Source organism: Amaranthus tricolor, chromosome 13 (genome assembly GCF_026212465.1).
Source record: "Amaranthus tricolor cultivar Red isolate AtriRed21 chromosome 13, ASM2621246v1, whole genome shotgun sequence".
Lineage (NCBI taxonomy): Eukaryota > Viridiplantae > Streptophyta > Magnoliopsida > Caryophyllales > Amaranthaceae > Amaranthus > Amaranthus tricolor.
Genome location: NC_080059.1, coordinates 8,841,612 through 8,863,843, shown reverse-complemented (window position 1 = coordinate 8,863,843; position 22,232 = coordinate 8,841,612). Strand labels below are relative to the sequence as shown.

General features: G+C 32.4%; 2 protein-coding genes and 1 pseudogene across 2 annotated transcripts; 1 reads left to right on the top strand and 2 right to left on the bottom strand.

Moving 5' to 3' along the window:
* Positions 1-167: 167 nt before the first annotated feature.
* On the bottom strand, positions 168-6,122 carry LOC130798314 (cyclin-dependent kinase D-1-like). Its single transcript, XM_057661250.1, has 6 exons — positions 5,798-6,122; positions 5,400-5,698; positions 5,196-5,304; positions 4,578-4,703; positions 1,262-1,497; positions 168-627 (listed from the first exon to the last, which is right to left on the bottom strand). The coding sequence occupies exons 1-6, from the start codon at positions 5,906-5,908 to the stop codon at positions 489-491; spliced, it is 1,020 nt and encodes a 339-aa protein (XP_057517233.1). The 5' UTR covers positions 5,909-6,122; the 3' UTR covers positions 168-488.
* LOC130798315 (chloroplast envelope membrane protein-like) lies at positions 1,508-4,571 on the bottom strand (annotated as a pseudogene).
* Positions 6,123-17,620: 11,498 nt separating the features above from the next.
* On the top strand, positions 17,621-19,254 carry LOC130798346 (probable L-type lectin-domain containing receptor kinase S.7). The gene has a single exon (XM_057661285.1). The coding sequence runs from the start codon at positions 17,804-17,806 to the stop codon at positions 18,887-18,889; it is 1,086 nt and encodes a 361-aa protein (XP_057517268.1). The 5' UTR covers positions 17,621-17,803; the 3' UTR covers positions 18,890-19,254.
* The last annotated feature ends 2,978 nt before the right edge of the window (positions 19,255-22,232 follow it).

Sequence of the window (22,232 nt, the reverse complement as noted above, 5' to 3'; positions counted from 1 at the left end):
GTTTATGGGCTTCTTGTTTTGAGATTGTCTCATTGTAAAACGGTCTCATACATGACGGGCTGAAATTTGTTTTATTCATAGTTACAGGCAAAACACTTAAAAGGAGAGGTGAGGCATTCCGATCGAGGGTCCTTTGTCTTTCGATCTTTGTCATATATCAGTTTATATTTATCCATAAACCGCAATGTCAAATAAATTTCATACATAATTATATGTCACATAGCAGTTTACATTTATCCATAAACCCGTATGCAACATGACAGTTCATTATGCAGATTAAAAAAAGATTTCAATAGATAAGGAAAAAATGAGAAATAACTATACTTTGAAAAAGTATTATGGAAAAATGAGAAATAACTATACTTTGAAAAAGTATTATTGGAAAAATCCATGGACATTGGTGTGTTGCCATATCTTGTGCCAGCAAGAACCTCCTCTCAGTGACATGATCATCATTATCAACATTTTCTTGATCCTTCTTCACCTCATCACTTCTTTACTCTTCTATGTTTTCTAGGTGGAGACAACACACAAGGTCCGTCATTTGGATTAGATTTCGGAACCTTCGAGTATCGGTGTCGGGGTAGCGAATTCGGAGGCGTTGCTGCCGGTTGTGATGTGAAGTATCTGAATTTTGAACCAAAGAAATCAAAATAGCATAAGCATTAGATGGACCTAAACACTCCCCGTGCACCTATGAGAAAGCACGACATAATTCAAATATGTGAGAGGTTTTTGAGTTATATGGTGCATTTTCATAGCGAATGAGGGAGTATGTAGAGTACTACACAAAAAACGAAAATGCAGTTTGACAGTGTTGTAAGTTACAGGCTTCCGAGTAGCTACATTCTCTTTGAAATTTTTTTCTTGAGCCAAGGGAATCTTTAACCACACTCTCCTTTATGGGTATGAGTTGCCTTCTTTATTCCCTCCCCAGACTCTGACCATAGTTCCTATGAGCGGGATATACTTGATATGATGATGATGTAGTTTGACGGTGTTGAGGAATCATCTCAACCAAAAACTTAAGCTTCAGCGTATGTTATATACTTTAATACGCCCCTCATACGAGAGCCCATTGGGTTAGAAGTGTGGATGCGCATAGGCGCTGAATATTCTACATTAAATTAGGGGTGGTCAATATTCGAACCCATGACCTCTTGTCACGCTGGCTCTGATACAATATTAAGGAACCAATTCAACCAACTACTTGAGCTTATAATTGAAGAATTTGTTATATACTCTAACGGTAAAGACGGACCTGTGCTGCAAAGCTTGTTGTGCTGTGATCCGAGCTTTAGGATCATAAGCAAACATCTTTAATAACAAATCCAAAGCATCATCACTAGCCATAGGGAATAATGTACGTATGGGAGGCGCTGATACACATTGGAATTGCACATAACCAGGAAGGCACGCCATATCAGGCCATTGATTAGCCATTGGGGTCCCAAAGGCGGCAAATATTTTGCCTAATTGATCAATGTCACTTGAACCCTACAAAAATATGAAACATTATAAAATGAGCTACTTTTATGAGAGACCAACTCTCGATGAGTCGACCTTAAAAACAAAGAGTTTATATGCTAATAATTGTATTAAATGGGCAATTCAGCTCATACATGAGAAGCGTCTCATGATGAGACCGTCACACACGAGAACTTGTTTTATACAATCTATAGAGGCATCCAATTCAAAAAATATTGTCCACTGGAAACGAAACAATATAATAGAATTAGCACAATATCAATACCATCCCAACTTTGGAAAGTCACTAATTTACTAATTTTATGTTTGGGTATAAGTAATTTATTTCAAATTATTGTAAGATTTGGCTGGAAAGCAAAGAACAAACCTCAAATAGCAGCATAAACCCTTGCTTATTAGCTAAATGGCAATTGGCACATACAATACGTCCAGTTGCTTCTCGTGGATTTTCATAACCTTGCTGTGCGAAAATGGGATATGCATTCGAAATGGAGGATCGAGTTATTATATCTAACACGTGTGATATGCAAATGGATCGAGTAATCTAATCTTTTATCCAAGAAAAGGTATTTATAGTTTGCATGGTCCAATCATTGATTTCGAAAATTTCTAAAATAAACTGGGTAGGTTGCTAGTATAGTTCCCTATCCCCGATTCTGTTATTTACTTTAAGTGAAAACTAAATTTACTGAAATAATATGTTATTACTGGAATATGGGAGAAACTTCCCGTCTTAGATGGGTATAAATAGAAAGAGGAAGTCAATTTTGTAATGTTGTGATTATGTACAAAGTAATAAACATCGCGTTCGAATTTCGAATTCGATTCATATCCGTAAACCCCTATTTTGTCTTTTCAATCATTCATTGAATGATAAATCACTACAAGTGATGGGGATACATGATTTAAATAACGGAAAATCCAATATTTCAAAATTGTATTTAGAATAACTGGAAACGTAGAAACAAGACTAGATATAATTTGATCGTTATGGGCAAATCAAAAATCTTTGTAGATAGAGCCAATCATTAGTTCCCAACCATGGGGCGAATGAAATCCGATACATAAATCAGTTAATAAAAGAATCAAAAAAGCTTTTTTTGTGTCGCTTAAGTTATATAGGAATTCCTGAACCCAAGAGTTAAGAAGAATAAGTTTGTTTTTTCCCAGAATAGAATAACCGCTCAGAATAAGAAAACAGATTAAATTCGTCGAGAAGTGCAAAATCATGTGGATACAATCCGCATTGTGCATTTTGATCAATTGAATGGTTTCATTGTGGATTCCTATACGGAGCTTTTGTAGATGTGTTTCCGGCTATTCCTTTATCATTTCGTCCAACAAGTGAAGCTCCTCTGATTCGATGAATTTTTCTAGAAGATTATTTTCTTGAATGTCGTTTAAAAAAGTTTCTGATTGCGTAGTATTCCACCAATTAGTAACCCAAGATTCCAGACTTTTTTGAAATGATAAAGAGATCCACAGGGTAAAAATACTATAGATATAAGATATAGAAAAGGAATAAATATTTTTTTTTCCATTTTATTTTTCATCTATAAATTGTTAATGAACCTGTCGCGTTTGTCGACGTTCTGCGATCTAATATTTTTATCAAACATGAATTCTATTCCCGTGTATCGAATCCATGAATCTCTTCTTTGTTTTTTTGTGATTTGATAGTGCTAATTAGTCCTTGACTCGCAAAAGAATACAGAAATAGAAAAAAGAGTCCACTGAAGAAAAAAAAGAGTGTTTACGGCTATTGAAATTGCGAAAAGTGAAAGCAAAGCAATTCCTGCCTGTCCATGAATACGTGGCAGAATCACTTTCTCTTTCAAAATACCACAATTGGTACACGCAAAATATAGGCCAATTCAGCAACTTTTTGTTCAATTTCTCGTGGAATCATATTTTCATCAGTACGCGTCAAAGGAATGGCTCCCTGGCCTCTAATTTCCAGATAAAGAACACGACGAGCAGAAATACCCTCTTTAAGTTCTATTCTAATAGATTGGATATCCTTTATAAGATATCGGAAAAAGATGTGACGATTTTTTCGAGGAAATCCCCAACGAAAAATACATACTATTCCTTCTTTTATTTGAAAAGATCATAACCACTACCTACATTCCACGAAATTGCACACCACAAAAGGAGCTAATAAAGAGGCCCGCGATCCCATAGAAAGACATCACAATTCCTTGTGGAAAAAAAGGAATTTACTGGATGGGAAATAAAAATAGCAAATTCCTACCAAGATAGCTGAAAATTTCAACCAATATGAATCCTAAGAAAGCATAACAGACATTTTGATATAATTAAATGGCAAACTTGAGTTAGTCATTGGACATATCATTGGACTAATCCTAATTTAGTCATTAATTATTTCGATCCCGTTCAAATATAGAAACAAGGGTAAAATTGACTCAAATACAAACTTGAGTTATTTGAGCTGCCAAATACTGAATTTTTAAATGAAATCATGGTTCAAATACAACATAAAGGTTTCCATTGGCTTTCATCTGATAAAATATCTTTGAAACTAGCACCAAGATTAATGTTTCAAAGAAATAAGACCAAGATTTTTAGAGCAACAAGCCAACAACTACCCAAGTTTTAAGAAGTCATGAACCCTTTTATAGATGTATAACATTTCTTGTTCTAATAGTCTACTATGCTTGCATGACTATAATTAATCAATCTATGACACCCTATCAGTTGAGTTACTAAAGGAAAATGGGATTTAAAGCACCAAACTCCAAGTCTTGTGGATACTTAGATCTATACGGACAATACCGGAGTCTTTGGAAATATCATAATTCTTTAAATTGCACACAAACTTTAAAAATTTGTCAATTTTTGCTCCACTTTTGACATCAATTCCAAAAATATAGATCTCATATAGGTAGAGGTGTTTTATCCGACCTTATAACCGAATTCAATTTGACCCGAGTTTAAAAATGATTTACAATTATGTAAAAAATAATATGGACACATCGATTTAACACAAAATACCCAGTCTGAAATCAACCAGATGACCCGAAAAAGCACCTCAAACATCCAAGATATAGAAGGAACATATAGCTAACCGGTAGAAATGGTCTTCTCAACATAAGTTCTGCAAAGATACAAGCAGCACCCCAGATATCAACTGCAGGACCATATCGTTTTGCGCCAAATAGGAGCTCAGGTGCTCTGTACCACCTAGCAAAAACCTTTAAAAAGAGAATGTCTTAAAGATAAAATACTCCCTCAGTCTCATTTAAAATGTACTGATGACATGAAAAGATACATTATTTTAATATATGGAGTAAAATCGAAGAAAATGTCTACGTCATAGCCAAAATAGAAATCAGATAGTTTTAATGCGACGGAGTAATTAAAATAAAAAACCGAACTATTTCACAATGAGTTATTCAACCAGAAACCAGCACTCTAGTGCAAAAACAAGGTCATATCACCGTATCGCAACCGTATTATAAACGTTTTGAATTTAGCGCGACCGAAATATAGGTTGCATTGTCCACAAAATAATATATTGACCATAAAATCTGTTTAGTGACCGTTACCGTGACCATGACTAAAATCGTATTTTTATACTAGAACAAGCACATATACAAGTGTAATTCCTAACTAATTTATCTTTCTAATACTATAACTTCATTTAAATTAAAAGGATATTAATGATCTCCATTATTAATACTTACTGCATGGGTGAACCTACGCTCCGGACCACCAAAAATACGCGATAAACCAAAATCTCCAAGTTTAAGTTGTCCATCCGCTGCTAGCAACAAATTGTTTGGCTTCATATCTCTACAAATTTTCCAATCAATCGAAAAATCAATCAAATAGTTTAAACCAGAAAGTATGAATTCAAGGTCAGTGATTGCAAATAATAAAAAAAATACCTGTGCAAGATGTATTTCTTGTGACAAAACGCAAGTGCTTTGAGTGTCATTTGTAAATAAGATTTAATATCAGCAGGAGATAGTATTATATTCGGATCTCGAAGAACACCTTCAAGATCACTCTCCATAAACTCAAATACAAGATATAAATTTCTCTTATGAGAGTAAACATCTATCATTTTAATTATGTTTGGATCATCAAGTTCTTTCAATAACTTGATTTCTCTTAATGCGGTGAAATTCACACCTTCCCTTCGCTTCCCATGACGAATTTTCTTGATTGCAACATTATAATTCAACTGCATAGAATCAATTGAATGATTAAAACGATCATAAATAACAAATTAAATGAAAAAATAGGGTAGTCGAAGATGAAAAATTGTTGTAACATAATGAACCTGGGTATCGTAGGCTTTGTAGACGACACCATAGGTACCTTCACCAAGAACTTCTTTCATTAAATACCGACGAGAAATATTTTTCTTTATCAAATCATCAAATTCCGCCATTGTTTAGTTTCTGAATTCGACCTAAATAACCTAAATTATAACCTAAATGAATCGATCTAACAATTTCTTTTGTGTAACTTTGTTACAATACAACAAAGAATGTAATTACAGTTGGATAATTCTCAAAGAATTCTCCGAAATTTTTGCTTTTATTTTTTGGTATGAAGTTAAAGAGTGCAATTCGCGAGATTGAAAAAGTCAAAAAGTACATAGATTTGATTTATTCTAATTTCATCCATTTGATTTTTTTTTAGTTGAAAATTTTTAATGAAATTTAATTTAGTAAATAGTAAACCTAGGTTATTTTTTATTTTTCTATGTCTTATTTTTTGTTTTTATTTTTTTTATTTTTTATTTGTTTATTTGTTTTTTTTTTTATTTTTCATGTTTTTAGATTTCGTTTGTGTAGCATTGTATACTATACATCAACAAAATGTAAATACGGTTGGAGAATTTTAAGGGAATTGACCGAAATCTTTAGAAATTTCACATAGGAGTAGAAATTAGTAAATATAAGTTTTTTATTTGTTCTATTTTTATTTTTTAAATTTTTATTTATTTTTATTTTTATTTTTTATTGTATATTTTATTTTATATTTTATATTTTTTTATGCCTAATTTTTATTTTTTATTTTTTTTATTTCGTATGTGTAACATTGTTACAATACATTAAACAATGTATACACGGATGGAAAATTCTCAGTAAGCTGATCGAAATCTTTGCTTTCAGCTACTCCAGGTATGAAGTTTAAAAATGCAATTCGCAAAATTGAACAAGTCAAATTATAGGTATATTTGATTCATTCTAATCTCTTAAATCTAATTTCTTGATTTAAATTTTTTAATTGAATTTAACCTAAGTAAAATTATTTTTTAAAAAAAATTTAAAAAATTTTAAAATTTTTTATTTTTATTTATTTATTTATTTATTTTTATTTTTTTAATGGTCAACATGTGTTGTAAGTTGTAGGCTTCCAGATAGATACAGGTTCACTCATTTCGAATATTTTTCTTGAGTGGAGAGACTCTTTAACCATATTCTTCTTTATAGGTATGAGTTGTCGTTTTTTTTTTTCCTCCTCATATCTTGATCATAATTTTATTTTTATATAAATGAGATACAAGTATGATGATGATGGGTGATTACAACATTTCTTTATGTCAATAAATAAACTCTTTAAAATGGGTTATCATGTGTAAAAAAAAAAAAAAAAAGACAGTTGTCCACCACAAAAAAACCAAATATTCAAAACTTAGTATGATCTAATATAGTTCAATTATTACCTTTTTTGGGAAAATGAAATTTTTATATAATCTAAGATCAAATAATACAGGAAAGTACCAAAGGAGAAAAAACCAACCCTTCATGTGCGTGCACAAGAGGGGGAGGAATTTCAAAAAAAAAAAATCAAATTAATACATTCTTTTGTTTTTAATTGTTGATGTTTGAATTAATTTATAAAATAAGCACCAATAATTCATATTATTTAGCAAAAAAAATATAAACTACATCTAAATTTAATTCAAATTAATATCACTCGAATGTCAAATTAAATTTTTTAGGCCTTAAAAAATTCGGGGCCCTGGATAGTAGCCCGCTTTACCCTTGCTAATCGACAGCCATGTTCGTAACCAAGGCCGGCCCTGAACCTTTTGGGGCTGCGACGAAAAATATTTTTTGGGCCCTAACTTGTATCTATAACACAAATTCATCCATAACCTCTTTTTGTCTCTCTTAAAATTATTGTGTTCGTTGTTTTTTTTTTTTTTTTGTTTTCCACCTTCGAATAAATTTGCTAACATTATAACATAAAACTAACCTTATAACATAAAATTTATCCAAAACCCCTTTTTTTCTCTTTAAAAGTTATTGTGTTTGTTGTCTTTTTTTTCACTTTCAAATAAATTTGCTAACATTATAACATATAATAACTGAATTAAAAGTATACTATCAACAATATAGCATAAAATTTAATAATCTAAGTATCTAACAGTAATGATACAACATTAAAATTAAAAATTTGCTAACATAATAATTTAATCAATCAAAATTAATAACAAAACAAAATTAATAAATTAAAAATTACTTTTAAGTAAGTTGTGATTATGAGGTTTTTATTTCAAATAAATTTTTAAATAGTGATATAACCATGAATTATGAATTAAACATAATAAATTTGCTTTGGTTGACTGTCACAATAATGCTCCCATTTGGTCTCACTTTTTTGCTTCTGCAGTGATAAAAGAGGCTCGCCTAGGTCTTCTATGCTCGAGTTTCTTCTTTAGATTCATGATCACTCTTCGGAGGACTTTTTTCTTTCGTTTTGCCCTACTATGTGGGAGACTTGGTTCTTGAAAAACAAAGAGATTTTCACTGATGAGAAGTTTGATCCTGTGAGCTTAACGACTAAATTTCACAATATAGTTCGAGATTATAATGCTTATGCTACAAAGTTTCTTATTCCCCGTGATCATCTTTTGAGATTTAGTTTTTGGAGTCTTCCTCTTGATTCTTGGGTGAATATTAATTTTGATATTCATGTCTCTAGTAGGACTGATCGAGGTTTGGGTATGGTTTTTAGAGACAATTCAAATAAACTCTTGTTGGTTGGCATTCGGCGGGTGAAGGCATTATGGTCCCTTGAGATTAGTGAGGCTGCTGCCGTCCTTTTTGGTTTGGAGATTGCTATCCGGTTCGGGTATTGCCTTGTTCATCTAGAAGGCGACTCTATGAATGTGGTTAGAGCGATTGATAAAAGGGCGTTCGACCTTTCTCCTATTCATTTGCTTTATGATTGTATTTTTTTTCGCATGTCTCTAGGTTGAATGGATTTTGTTGTAGTTTTGTTGCTTGTAATGGCAACTCCCTTGCCCATTCTATTGCCAGATGGGATACGGGACTAGCTAACGAGAAAATACGTATAGATCCTTTCCCCTTAAATGATTCTCACTATTTATAAAAATAATTTATTTCTTCTCAATTTTTAGTATACCCTTAAATCAAAAAAGACAAATGTTCAATCTTTCAAAATCAAGGTCAAACTATATATACTTTCTTCCTCCCTTTTAATTTGTCTCATTTCATTCACATATTTCAACTTTATTTAAAAAATTTCACACAATACAATCTCTTTTGTATTTATTATTTATATTTTCATATTTCACCTAAAAACACATGAGTAATTTAGTATAATGATGTAAATTCAAAGGATAATATATTATACACATACCCATATTAGAGATAGGAGTACTAATCCACTAATAATCAATAATCCCTCATTCTGCAAGAGATTTTAACAAAATCATTTGACTCAAAGTTTAATAATAAGTGAGAGTAGAGTCGGATCTAGAAAAAAAATAAGTAATGTCACTAATAATTAAGTACTATTTATATCGTTTGTTAACACAAACCATACAAATAAATATTATTTGTATCATTTGTTAAAATGATAATTATTTGTGTCATTTGTCAAAATAAAAGATACAAATAACTTTATTTGTATCTTTTATTTTAACAAACAATACAAATAGAGTTGTGCAATGGGCCGGAGCCCCGGATCCAACCCTTAATTTTAAGGGTTTAAAGTGGGGTGGGCTGAATACGGGGCAGGTTACAAACGGGCCTTATTTAATATACAAGGGGCGGGCTGGATAAGGGTTTAGAGCTGTGCAATGAGCTGTGATGTTATCGTAAACACTAAAAACAGTACCAAATGATAAATAGCAAATCAAGTCTGGTAGGTTTTTATTCTTTGAAATTGAAAACGATCGCCAAATACTTACGATGTTAAGAACAAACAACAATGAGCAAAAATAAGTTTGACAAAGTAACAAACAAGGACACAAAAATTTAAGGAGGTTCACCCAATGATGGCTACGTCCTCCGTGGTGTGTAGTTATGTTTATATTATATCAAATGAATACAAACAACACTTCAATATGAAGAATTACAATTGAGATAGAGATAACAACAATAGGCTATGTGTTTGGCTTAAGGGTTGTGTTTGATGTGTTTTTACATACTTGAAGTGTGGGTATGAGAGCCCTATTTATAGTGCTAGGTACTTGAAGATGAATGGCTCACATAAATACATAGTTAATTTAGGGTAATGAATACTATGAAATAACTCTAAGAACTTGAAAAGGCATTATCTCAAGAGTCACACACATGAGACTCTTCACCTTAATCTTCATTAACACCAATAATTCCCATGAATACTCTTCACCTTATTACACCCTTTTGGATTTCACAACTCAAGAGTCACACACATGAATTCAACCCTTTAATGTGCACTCAAGTCACACATTAGTATACTATCATTTATAATCACATTAGTATACTACCATTCATAACAATCTCCACCTTGACTTGAGTTCACCCAAGTCACAACTTTCATCAATCCACTTCATATTCAAAAAACATACACACCTCAAAATGCCCAAGAGGGCATTATCTCAAGCAAGGAGCTAAACCTACCAAGTCAACACATAACTCAAACTTGGTAGTAGGTAATGACTTTGTCATCATGTCGGCCGGATTTTCCGTAGTGTCAATTTTCTTCAATAACACCCTTTTGTGCTCAACTTCATCCCGGATAAAGTTATACTTAATATCAATGTGCTTGGACCTTCTATGAAATGTATTTTGATTTCTAGCCAAATGTATTGCACTTTGACTATCACAATGCACACTTACCTCACACACCTTATTGCACATTTCACCAACAAGACCTTTAAGCCATTTTGCTTCCTTGAATGACTCGGCCACGGCTATGTACTCCGCTTAGGTTGTAGAAAGAGCAACCACATCTTGCAAAGATGATTGCCAACTAATCGCCGAACCACCCAAAGTAAACACGAACCCACTTGTGGACTTTCTATTATCTAGATCACCACCATAATCCGAGTCACAAAACCCGGTTAGCTCACTTGAATTTTTCCCATACATGAGACAAACATTTGAAGTATCTTTCAAATACCTCAATAGCCATTTTAGTGCCTCCCAATGTCCCTTACCCGGATTAGACATATATCTACTCACCAAACTCACCGCATGAGCAATGTCGGGCCTAGAGCATACCATAGCATACATAACGCTACCAACGGCACTAGTGTATGGAATTCTTACCATTTGCTCTTCTTCCTCTTTTGTTTGTGGACACAAATTCTTGGACAATTTGAAATGAGAAGCAAGAGGAGTAGACACACCTTTAGCATCATCCATGGAGAAACGTTGAACAACTTTCTCAATGTACTTCCTTTGACTAAGGTATAAGACACCCTTAGCCCGATCTCTCAAAATCTCCATCCCAAGAATCTTCTTGGCTTCACCAAGATCTTTCATATCAAATTCACTTGAAAGAAACTCTTTCAAGTCCTCCACCTTAAGCAAAGAGCTACATGCTACTAGCATATCATCAACATATAAGAGCAAATATAGTAAAGAACCATCTTCAAATTTCTTAAGATAAACACAGCTATCATAAGAACTTCTAACAAAATCATGTGAAATCATAAAGGAATCAAACCTTTTGTACCATTGCCTTGGAGATTGCTTCAACCCATACAATGACCTCTTCAATCTACACACATGATTATCCTTACCGGCTACCTCAAAACCTTCCGGTTGCTTCATAAAGATTTCTTCTTCAAGCTCACCGTGAAGAAAAGCCGTCTTTACATCCAATTGATGTAACTCCAAATCCTCCATCGCCACCAAAGCAAGCAATGCCCTAATAGAAGAGTGTTTCACGACCGGAGAGAAAACTTCGTGAAAATCAATACCCTCAATTTGAGAGTATCCCTTTGCAACAACCCTTGCTTTGTAGATGGGAGGAATATCACTAGAAGGACCCTCCTTCCTCTTGAATATCCACTTGCACCCCACAATCTTCTTTTTCTTTGGTGCAACAACGATATCCCAAGTTCCATTGTTCGCAAGAGATTCCATCTCTTGTTTCATAGCAATCAACCACTTGCTTGAGTCATTTGAGGCCATAGCCTCCTTGTACGTACTTGGTTCATTTAACCCTTCGACTTCGCTAGCAATGTTGAGAGCATAAACAACATAATCACACTCTTCAATGTACCTCCTTGGAGCCACGATCTTCCTTCTTTGCCTAGTTGTGGACAAAGGAGGAGACCTTTGTTGAACATCATCATTTTTCTCATTATCAATATTGGAGGATTCAACCTCTACTTGTGCTTCATTATCATCATTATTAAAAGGTTTTTCAACATTAGATATAAGCATGCTATCTTCATCAAAAACAACATCTCTAGAAACAATAATTTTCTTTGAATCATTACACCATACCCTATACCCCTTTACACCCACTCCATACCCCACAAAGATACCTTTTCTAGCCCTAGGTTCTAACTTACCATCATTTACATGAATATAAGCTGGACAACCAAAGATTCTAAGACTAGAATAGTTTACCGGAGTGTTGTACCATACCTCTTGTGGCGACTTGAACTTCAAGGCGGTATGAGGTGAACGGTTGATCAAATAACATGCCGTAGCCACCGCTTCGGCCCAAAATTGTTTCCCCAAATTTGCTTGATTTAGCATGCATCTTGCCCTTTCCAATAACGTTTTATTCATCCTCTCCGCAACACCATTTTGTTGAGGACGACCTGCACAAGTTCTCTTTCGCTCATGTGACCAAGCCTTAAGTGCCAAAGTTTGGTGTCACGATCGGACATTGTGCTTGTGGATACATTCGCCGAGCCAAGAATGGTTGAACCTTGAAGAGCATACAAACTCCCATTCAACCTCCCCTTCATCACCACTAGTGAACCCTTGGCTACCTTCATAACTCCACCTTCACAAGTGATTCTACACCCGATCTTATCAAGAGTACCCAAAGATAAAAGATTCTTTTTCAAGCCCGGGACATACCTTACATCGGTTAAGGTCCTCACAATCCCATCAAACATTTTAATTTTAATGCTCCCAATCCCAACAACCTTACATGTGGTGTTGTTTCCCATGGTAACATTTCCCCCATCAACACTTTCAAATGTATGGAAGAAAGTTTTGTTGGGAGTCATGTGGAATGTGCACCCCGAATCAAGAATCCATTCATTATTACCTTTGTACTCATGAGTGGCAACAAGAACATCGCCATCATCACTATCATTCACGTAACTAGCATTGGCATTGCTAGTTCCTTCCCTTGCCTCTTCTTCTAGCTTTCTCTTAAGCTTCCAACAATCCTTCTTGATGTGGCCCTTAAGCTTGCAATAGTTACAAGACTTATTTTTGTTTGGCCTCACGGACTTGGACCTTCCTTTACCCTTGTTTCCACTCCCACTAGTGGAACCTTTCTCTTGTGACCTCCCTCTTACAAACAAACCGTCACTAGCATTGCTTGGTGACTTTTGTGACAATTGTGTATCAATGAGATCCCTTTGAGTCAAGGCATTCTTCACATCATCACTACTCAAATTATCTCTACCATAAAGTAGAGTTTCTCTAAAATTTTTATAAGAAGGGGGTAAAGAACATAAAAGATAAATTGCCAAGTCTTCATCATCAAGCTTAACATCAATGTTTTGTAAATCCATAACAATGGAACAAAACTCATCCAAGTGAGGTTTTAAAGGTTTACCTTCCTCCAAGCGTAAGTCGTAGAGTCTACTCTTCAAAAGTAGCCTATTGGTAACACTCTTGGCCATGTAGAGTGATTCCAATTTCTCCCATATACTCTTGGTTGTTGTTTCTTTAACAACCTCTCTTAGAACTTCATTGGATAAGCATAATTGGATTGCCGATAACGCCTTTGTGTCTATCTCTTCCCGTCTCGATGCGGACATTCCTTCCGGCATCTTCTCTACACCATCAATCGCCTTGTGCACACCATTTTGAATCAAAATGGCTCTCATTTTGACTTGCCATAAGCCAAAGTTTACATTCCTATCAAACTTCTCAATATCGAGCTTCATTGTAGTCATGATTTTCAAGTAATAATTTCTTAAAACACCGCAAAATAACCTTGGCTCTGATACCAATTGAAAACGATCGCCAAATACTTACGATGTTAAGAACAAACAACAATGAGCAAAAATAAGTTTGACAAAGTAACAAACAAGGACACAAAAATTTAAGGAGGTTCACCCAATGATGGCTACGTCCTCCGTGGTGTGTAGTTATGTTTATATTATATCAAATGAATACAAACAACACTTCAATATGAAGAATTACAATTGAGATAGAGATAACAACAATAGGCTATGTGTTTGGCTTAAGGGTTGTGTTTGATGTGTTTTTACATACTTGAAGTGTGGGTATGAGAGCCCTATTTATAGTGCTAGGTACTTGAAGATGAATGGCTCACATAAATACATAGTTAATTTAGGGTAATGAATACTATGAAATAACTCTAAGAACTTGAAAAGGCATTATCTCAAGAGTCACACACATGAGACTCTTCACCTTAATCTTCATTAACACCAATAATTCCCATGAATACTCTTCACCTTATTACACCCTTTTGGATTCCACAACTCAAGAGTCACACACATGAATTCAACCCTTTAATGTGCACTCAAGTCGCACATTAGTATACTATCATTTATAATCACATTAGTATACTACCATTCATAACAGAAATAGTGTCTGGTAAGCTTTATACTCCTATAATTAGATATTGTTCTTTTTAATAATCACTCCCTTTGTAAGTTAATTTATTAAATCTATCTTCGATTAAATTTCTAATTTTTGTTTGTGACTCTTGCTATATGTCGATGTTATGGTCATTTTTTTGTTTTTATGAATTTTTATTGCAGTTAATTTTTTGATATTTTATTTATATTTCAAGATATACTTTCTCCGTTAACGAAGTTTTCACAAGGAATGTTTACGAAATTATGAAAAATAAAATCTTTTAGATGGTAAAAATATTAATTTTAATGTATGATAAATTTGATAGAGGAAAAGTGGAGACCAAACACATTAAAAAATTATTAAAAGAAAGTTAGTGGAAAAAAATAGTGATCAAAACTATTAAAAAAATATTTTTATAAAGTTATTGAAAAATATGTGAGACCCATAAACAATATAAAAATATTAAAATTAAAATCAATGGAAGATATATGGAGACGATAAACATTATTAACATACTCCATTAAAATGATGATAGAGTTAGACAAGGTTAATTTTGACTAAAATTTATGATATAAATTGAAAGATTTTTGTGAAAATAACAAATAAAACAATAAAAATAACAAATTGGAACAACTTTAAAAAACGGAGGGAATATTTTTTGATTAATGTTCATCTTATTTTGTTATAATGTTTTATACAACTAATTTTTTATTTAGTAATAAAGCAATATGTATACTGACAAAAAATGTGAAGCAGAGCAATTAAAATTATTGAGATGTTGATCATAATATTTTTTTTTTCTTATTTTTGTTAAAATAAAAACTTTAGGCAGTTGCTCTTGCACAATTACTTTGAGTAGACAATAAGTATCTAATAGTATAATTTGATCTCCAGTCAGAAACTTATATTTAATTGCTAATTATTGTAATTGAATAATGAAAAGGAGTCGGGCTGGATAGGATTGGGCCTATTAAGCCCGGCCTGCTTAAGCCCACCTTCAATTTTTCAGGACCCAGCCCGACCCATTTTCATTGGAATTCGGCCCGATCCTTATCGGCTCCATTGCACTGGCCTAGATACAAATAAAGGGTTACAAATGTTACTTTTTTATTAGTGGTTGTTGGGGCTTGAACTAGAGACTTAATTGTTGAAAAATAACTACTCAATCAATTCAACACCATACACTTTAATATTTTAATTACTTTTTTTTTCAAATTTAAGTGATGTTATTTAACTATCGTGATACTCCCTTCCCTCTATCATTGAGTGAGACCATATAAATTAATTGTGTAAATAATAAAATAAAATTTAGAAGTATGAATGAGAATTAAAGACACTGAGGGAGACATGTTTATAAAATTATGTTTGAAAACAAACAATTCATTTCAAATTATAAATTTAAATTAACAAAACATACTCAAATAAAGAATTTGAGAGTAACAAAAATTTAACTTGTCATTCTCAATTTAAAAACTTTTAAAAGTAAGGGTGAAATAGGTTCAAATCAAAATATAAACTAAGTATATATTTTTAAATAAAATTATTGTTAACAAACATATCATAAAAGAAAATCATAGTAAAATAAAAAAACTAAACTAAAATAAAATAAAACACAAATTCTCAAATAAAACGATTTCACGATAAAATCATTTTTATTGGGTTGATCCAATGTAGACTTATTGTTTTAACTCTTAAAATGATCATTGATAATCTTAAAGTGATCGTTTGCAGTTTTAAAGTGATTATATTTTATAGTCATAGAGTGATCAATTTGACTAATAAATTGATTACATAGACTCGTCTTATAATAAGACAATTTCATCCTTTCTCCGTTCTATTGTAGTTATTACATTTGACATTTTATGCGATTTGATGTATTATTTTGATCATTTATATATAGAATTATGCACATTTAAAAATTGTAAAAAGTTAACATTATGAAAGTATGTAAATAGTAGATTAAAACAAGAATTCATTTAATTATATTTTTTCATACATATTAGTCATAGTACATAAAATAAACTTGAAGTATAATAGTGTCAATACTGTAATGTAACAAATATTTCAAAACAGAGGAAGCAGTGTCGTTTCTGTCATTATATGGGCCTTATTCAAATTGAAAGAAATGAGCCTTATGCAAATTGAAAGAAATGGGCCCTCTCTGTGGAGTGTCGATTCTGAACGTAGAACGGGTGTATGAAAAAATAAAAATATAGATGTGTCATATAATTCTTAAATAATAAAAAGACTACTCATAAATTTTAAATTTTTAAATGTTTTCTTTCTTAATAAGCATTTTATAATTTTAAAGCTCTTTCTAACTTTAAGCCTTAAGTAAATGCCTACCCTATACACGGAGAAACAGCTATGAGAGGAACAATAAGATTTTACTCAATAAAAAGTGTTAAATTTTAAAGAGACTAAACGGAGCAGTAATAGTTGAGTGGCAACTGTCAACAAAAGTGGTCCCACACCCTTATTAAAGCCAAAAGCAAAGCTGTCCACAAAGCATGTTAGTATAACTTCAACTTATAGTGGCCTCTTCTGCCACCCTCTTTAGCATCTTTCTAAAATATTTAATACTAAAGCCATTATAGAAAGGAAAAAAAATTTTGTAAAATTGTAACAATTTATTAGATTATTTTATCATGAGATAAATTAATATTATTAGTTTATTTTCTAATTAATTTTTTTAAGATTATAAATAATTATTTTAAGATTATAAAAAATCATTTTAAGACTATAAAAATAATAAGTGATCAGTACTTTAAAATAATAAAAATAATAAATATTAGGTCAACTTTATAGAAAAAGTCTCATTATAGACCGTTTTATTTGAGAATTTTTGAAATTATAAGTGATAATTTATAACACATTTGATATACATGAGCAGTTTAATAAAGATAATCAAATCATAAGATTATTTTATTTAAATATTTTTATCCTATAAAATAAAATTATAATAAAATAAAAATGACGAACTAAAAAAATATGACAATCTTTTAGAGACGGAGGGATAGTGATTGAGTCAGAATAGTTCAACGACCAACATGAAAAAGTAAAAGTTGTATTATATCGAGTAATGGCATTAAATTCTTTTCACTTCCTTCGAGCCTAAATTTCAATACTCTAGTCTCTACTCTCTACACTCCACTATACTATACCACGCCAAACCCTAAATACAACCAAAAATCCCCAATTTTTTACATTACCCAGGAATTAGATGCTATCTTATCTGCCGTAGAAAGCTACCCATCTCCATAAATCCATTACAAACATCAACCATGGCTTCAATTTACTTTTCAAGGTACTATTTGCTGTTCTTCTCTGTTGTTTTTTTAATTTGTTTTCCTGGTTTATTTCTAGCTCAGTCATCTTCTTCATTTGGGTTCAAATCTTTTGCTAAAAACTCCAATTTTTTGAATGAAATTGGGTTTTTTGGAGATACCAAGTTGGATGAGAATGGGTCATTTGTTCAAATCACTCAATCATGGGGTTTTAGTGCGGGTAGGATGATGTATAGGAAGCCTATTACTATGGGTATGAACAAATTGGGCAGAAATATTAAGGCTTCTTTTGGAACCTATTTTTCATTTTCTTTGTCCCCTGAAAATGGGGATGGTCTTGCTTTTGTAATGCTTCCTAATGGGTATTCATCAGATGGGTATAATGGGAAACTGTTTGGTTTATCTAATGAACTAATTCAGAAGAAAAATAGGGCTTTTTTTGCTGTTGAAATTGATACAAAAATGGATAATCAATTTGGGGATTTGGATGGTAATCATGTTGGAATTAATATTGGTAGTTTAGTATCTGTTAAAGTATCAAATTCTTCTGAACTAAATCTGGATTTGAGTAGTGGGAAGAAACTTCAATGTTGGATTGATTATGAAGCAAGTTCGAAACGATTCGAGATTCGAATGAGTAAGGCAGATGAAACAAGACCAGTTTCCCCATTGTTATCATGTCCAATTGATCTATTTGAAATGTTTAAGGGTCAAGATGTATTCATAGGATTAAGTTCATCAAATGCAAACTCCACTCAAGTATGTAAGGTGTTTTCATGGAGTTTTAAGTTAAGACAAGTTCCATATTGGATGCATTCGCAGCCGTTAGATCCTCAAACGGTCCCTAAGGATGTGAAACCGGTGACTATTCGACAAAAAACCGATTGCACGGTTAGGGTTCTTACAGCTTTGATTATTGGCATTGCCTGTGGAGCTTTAGGAGCTTACACTGTGATGTTTGTTTGGAGTGTTTTTGTTACGAAACAACCTGTTGCGCCCGAAGAGTATGTGGTAAAACCCGCGATTTATGACTATGACAAAGTTAAGGTTCTTGCTGTTGATGCTTGTGATGATGTTAAGTAGGCTTAGAAGTAGAATTTTTTCTCTTTTTTGTGATTGGTGAGGGTGGATGATGGTTTTGTTTATGTAAATGTATGTTGTTTCTTCTCTTAGGTGTTTGGTGTTGTAGGTTCATTCCTAACTTGTACTCTTATTAATGTTGTAATATGGATTGTAGGTTTCAGTGTTACATAATTCGCTTTTTGAATTTGCGATTCACTCAAAGAAATAGACCGTGTTTCGGTTTTTCTTGATCTGCTATTCCCGAGAAGATTAGCGAATCATGTGACACTGGAGTAGGTTTAGATATTTGGAACAATGTAGTAGTGTTTTGATGTCGTTAGCTTATGTATTAAAGAATGATATGTTTAGGCGTAAGCCTTGTTAAATGTGTGTAACCGTATTTCTCAGTGTTGGCTCTTGTTGTAATCTTTGTACTAGTCTTACCGATACCCAAAGATCAACGGTGTTGAACACATTAACGATATCGAGAAACATATTGGGTTGGGCCTGCCTGAACTTAGCACGACAGACTTACACCAGACGACAGACGTGAATGTGAGTCTTGTGGCTTGAGTGTGGTATGATGCATGATGAGAAGTAGGTCTTGGGTGGGAGCGACATGAGTGAGGTGAGCCTGAGAAGTGGTTTGTGTGCTATGTGGGTGCCTGGCACAAGGTTGCTCTACATGGCTTGTGTGCTATGTGGGTGCCTGGCACAAGGTTGCTCTACATGGCTTGTGTGCTACGTGGTATACAGGTTTCATACTGCCCAAACAAACTCGTTTTGGCATGAAGGTGCTCGACATGGCTTGTGTGCTATGTGCATATGGGCTTCATACCGCTCCAAACAAACTCGTTTTGTTTGAAGTTCGCTTCACGACTTGCGTGTCCCTGTCGATAAAATCAATACCTGATTTGTTGCTATGCCAAAAGTTCCTTTTTCTAAGCTCTGTCTATGATTTGTTAAAAGAAAAAATTGACGTTAATAATATTATTCTTCACTCATTCAGCGTGAATAATCTTATATTTTAATTATTTTCTAATAATTCAACACTTGCTATGAATTAGATTCCAACATACCCAAGTAACTTATAACCTATTTCGCTTCTTATTAAAGAAAATAAAAGACAAAGCAAAACTTATATGTTGTAGACACTGAAATTTTAAGGAGTGTAGAATTACAATCTCTATGAAAATAATATCTTCAGGAATGTGAGACTATATTAATGTAGCCAGGTCCATTCCATACCAAGGCTTTCTCTTTTATATGATCGGCTATTCGAAAATTTGAAACAAATAAGCAACAAAATATAAAAAATTCGAATTATAATAAAGTTTTGAAACTATTTTTCAAGATAAGTAGTTTTTTTTCAGAATTGAGATTTGGAATGTTCGCACTTAGTAACAACGAACAAAAGCAAAGGGTTCATGAAAGACAAAGAGTCTGTTCGCTATTACTAATCTTATTACCGCTTGTACGAATGGAACAACTCCAAAAACATGCAATAGTCACACGAAATGATGCCATTTCTACATGAACACATATAAAATCAACTTCATCACCAAGTACATTCACGAAGATACATAATTAATTAACTACATTTACATAACTATTTAACTACATGTACATAAACTAATTAACTAATTCAATTAAAATAAATATACTCAATATACATAACAAATTAATTACATATGATCAATATAAAAAACAAAATCAACAAACATAATTAATTACCTACATTTACATAAACTAAATCAATATAATCACCAAGTAAACTAAGTACATAATTATTAATTCAAATGAGTAGTGATAACATGGTACTAAACTCACATCATCCACACAAAAAAAACCTAATGTGCTTGAGCCAAATTAAAAAGAATGCACAAATAAGTAAAAAATCAATAATACATTACCTTAATAAGCTTATATTGAACTAAATGAGTAGTATTTGTACAAGTAATAAGCTGCATTTTAAACGAAGAATGAAAATTAGATAAGGAAGAAAAAAACGCTAATTTTCGTATTAAAAAACAAGAAAACAAAGAAAATTATACCTTAGACAACTGCAAGTATATGCTAGACACTTTACTAGTGTTGGATTGGAAGAGGGAGGGATTAATTGGAGGTTTCAAGGTTTTTGGCGAAGGAAAAAGAGGGAGAAAATATCGACTTTTAGGGTTTAGTGGAATTGGGGGAAAATGAGAAAGAAAGGGGAAGTTGCTGATTTTAGAACGCATCTGTTCGCTGTTAGTAACAACGAATAAAGACTAAAGGTCAAAAATAGTGTAAATATTTGTTCTATGTCAGTAACAGCGAACAAACTCTTTGACTTTTTTTGAACTCCATTCTTTGTTCGCTGTTACTAACAGCGAATAACTCCAAACTACAACTTTGGGAAAAAAAACAGCTTATCTTGGGAATTATTTTCAAAACTTTGCTATAATTTGACTTTTTATATTTTTTTTGCTTATTCATTTCAAATTTTCAATATTTATTTAAGATGTATCATAACGAGACGGGTCCATATCAAAAGTCCATATTTAACAAATTAACGTAATTTACCCTTAAAGGACTCTTGTATTCATATTTCCCAAGACATGCTATATACAGTAATAGCTAGTCTCTTGAGAGACTGTCTCATTAATAGACATATCTCAAGCTCAGCTCATTAAAAATTAATGTCTACTTATCATATTCTTAATGCCTACTTACATTATCATTAATGCTTATTTACTGTATTCTTAATGCTTACTTTCAATATTTTAAATGTCTATTTATATTATTCTTAATACCTACTTACAATATTCTAAAAAACATATAATGGGCCGATTCAATTATAAATGATCTCTTAAAGAGACCGCCTCTCACAAGAATTTGTGATACAGTAATATACTCTATTAAACTCTTCTAGTCGAGTAGTCTATTTTTATATTATCATAATTATCCTAATTCAATTCTATTCAGGAGTTATCATAATTTTGTGGTAAATTAAAATCTAAAAATCTCACCTTTATTCTCTCATATAACAAAAAATTAACCTTTTGATTAATATATAAAATGGGAAGGGAAATTCCACATGGTAGTATTTAGTTTTCATAAAACGCCAGTGGTTACACTTTTATAAGATTTTTTCACATAGTAGCATCCAATTTATGCACTATCTAACTGCTGTAACATTTTGCGTTAAATTCTTGTTAATTTCTGTTTAATTCATCATTTTGTAAGATTTTTCCACATGGTTGCATCCAATTTTTCTCAAATGTTTAATTCACCATTTTAACGTTTAATTCACCGATTAATTTATCAAAGCCATTAAATGTTGTAACAATTTTATTTTCATTCAAATTATTGGCTTTACAAAGTT

What these genes read in the sequence shown, in the direction of transcription:
- LOC130798346 (XM_057661285.1), top strand. Translation starts at nt 17,804, where the DNA reads ATGGCTTCAATTTACTTTTCAAGGTACTATTTGCTGTTCTTCTCTGTT.
- LOC130798314 (XM_057661250.1), bottom strand. Translation starts at nt 5,908, where the DNA reads ATGGCGGAATTTGATGATTTGATAAAGAAAAATATTTCTCGTCGGTAT. An exon ending in AAGAAATACATCTTGCACAG is followed by an intron (nt 5,305 to 5,399) that starts GTATTTTTTTTA and finishes GAAAATTTGTAG; the next exon opens with AGATATGAAGCCAAACAATT. An exon ending in CAACAAGCTTTGCAGCACAG is followed by an intron (nt 628 to 1,261) that starts GTCCGTCTTTAC and finishes TTCAAAATTCAG; the next exon opens with ATACTTCACATCACAACCGG.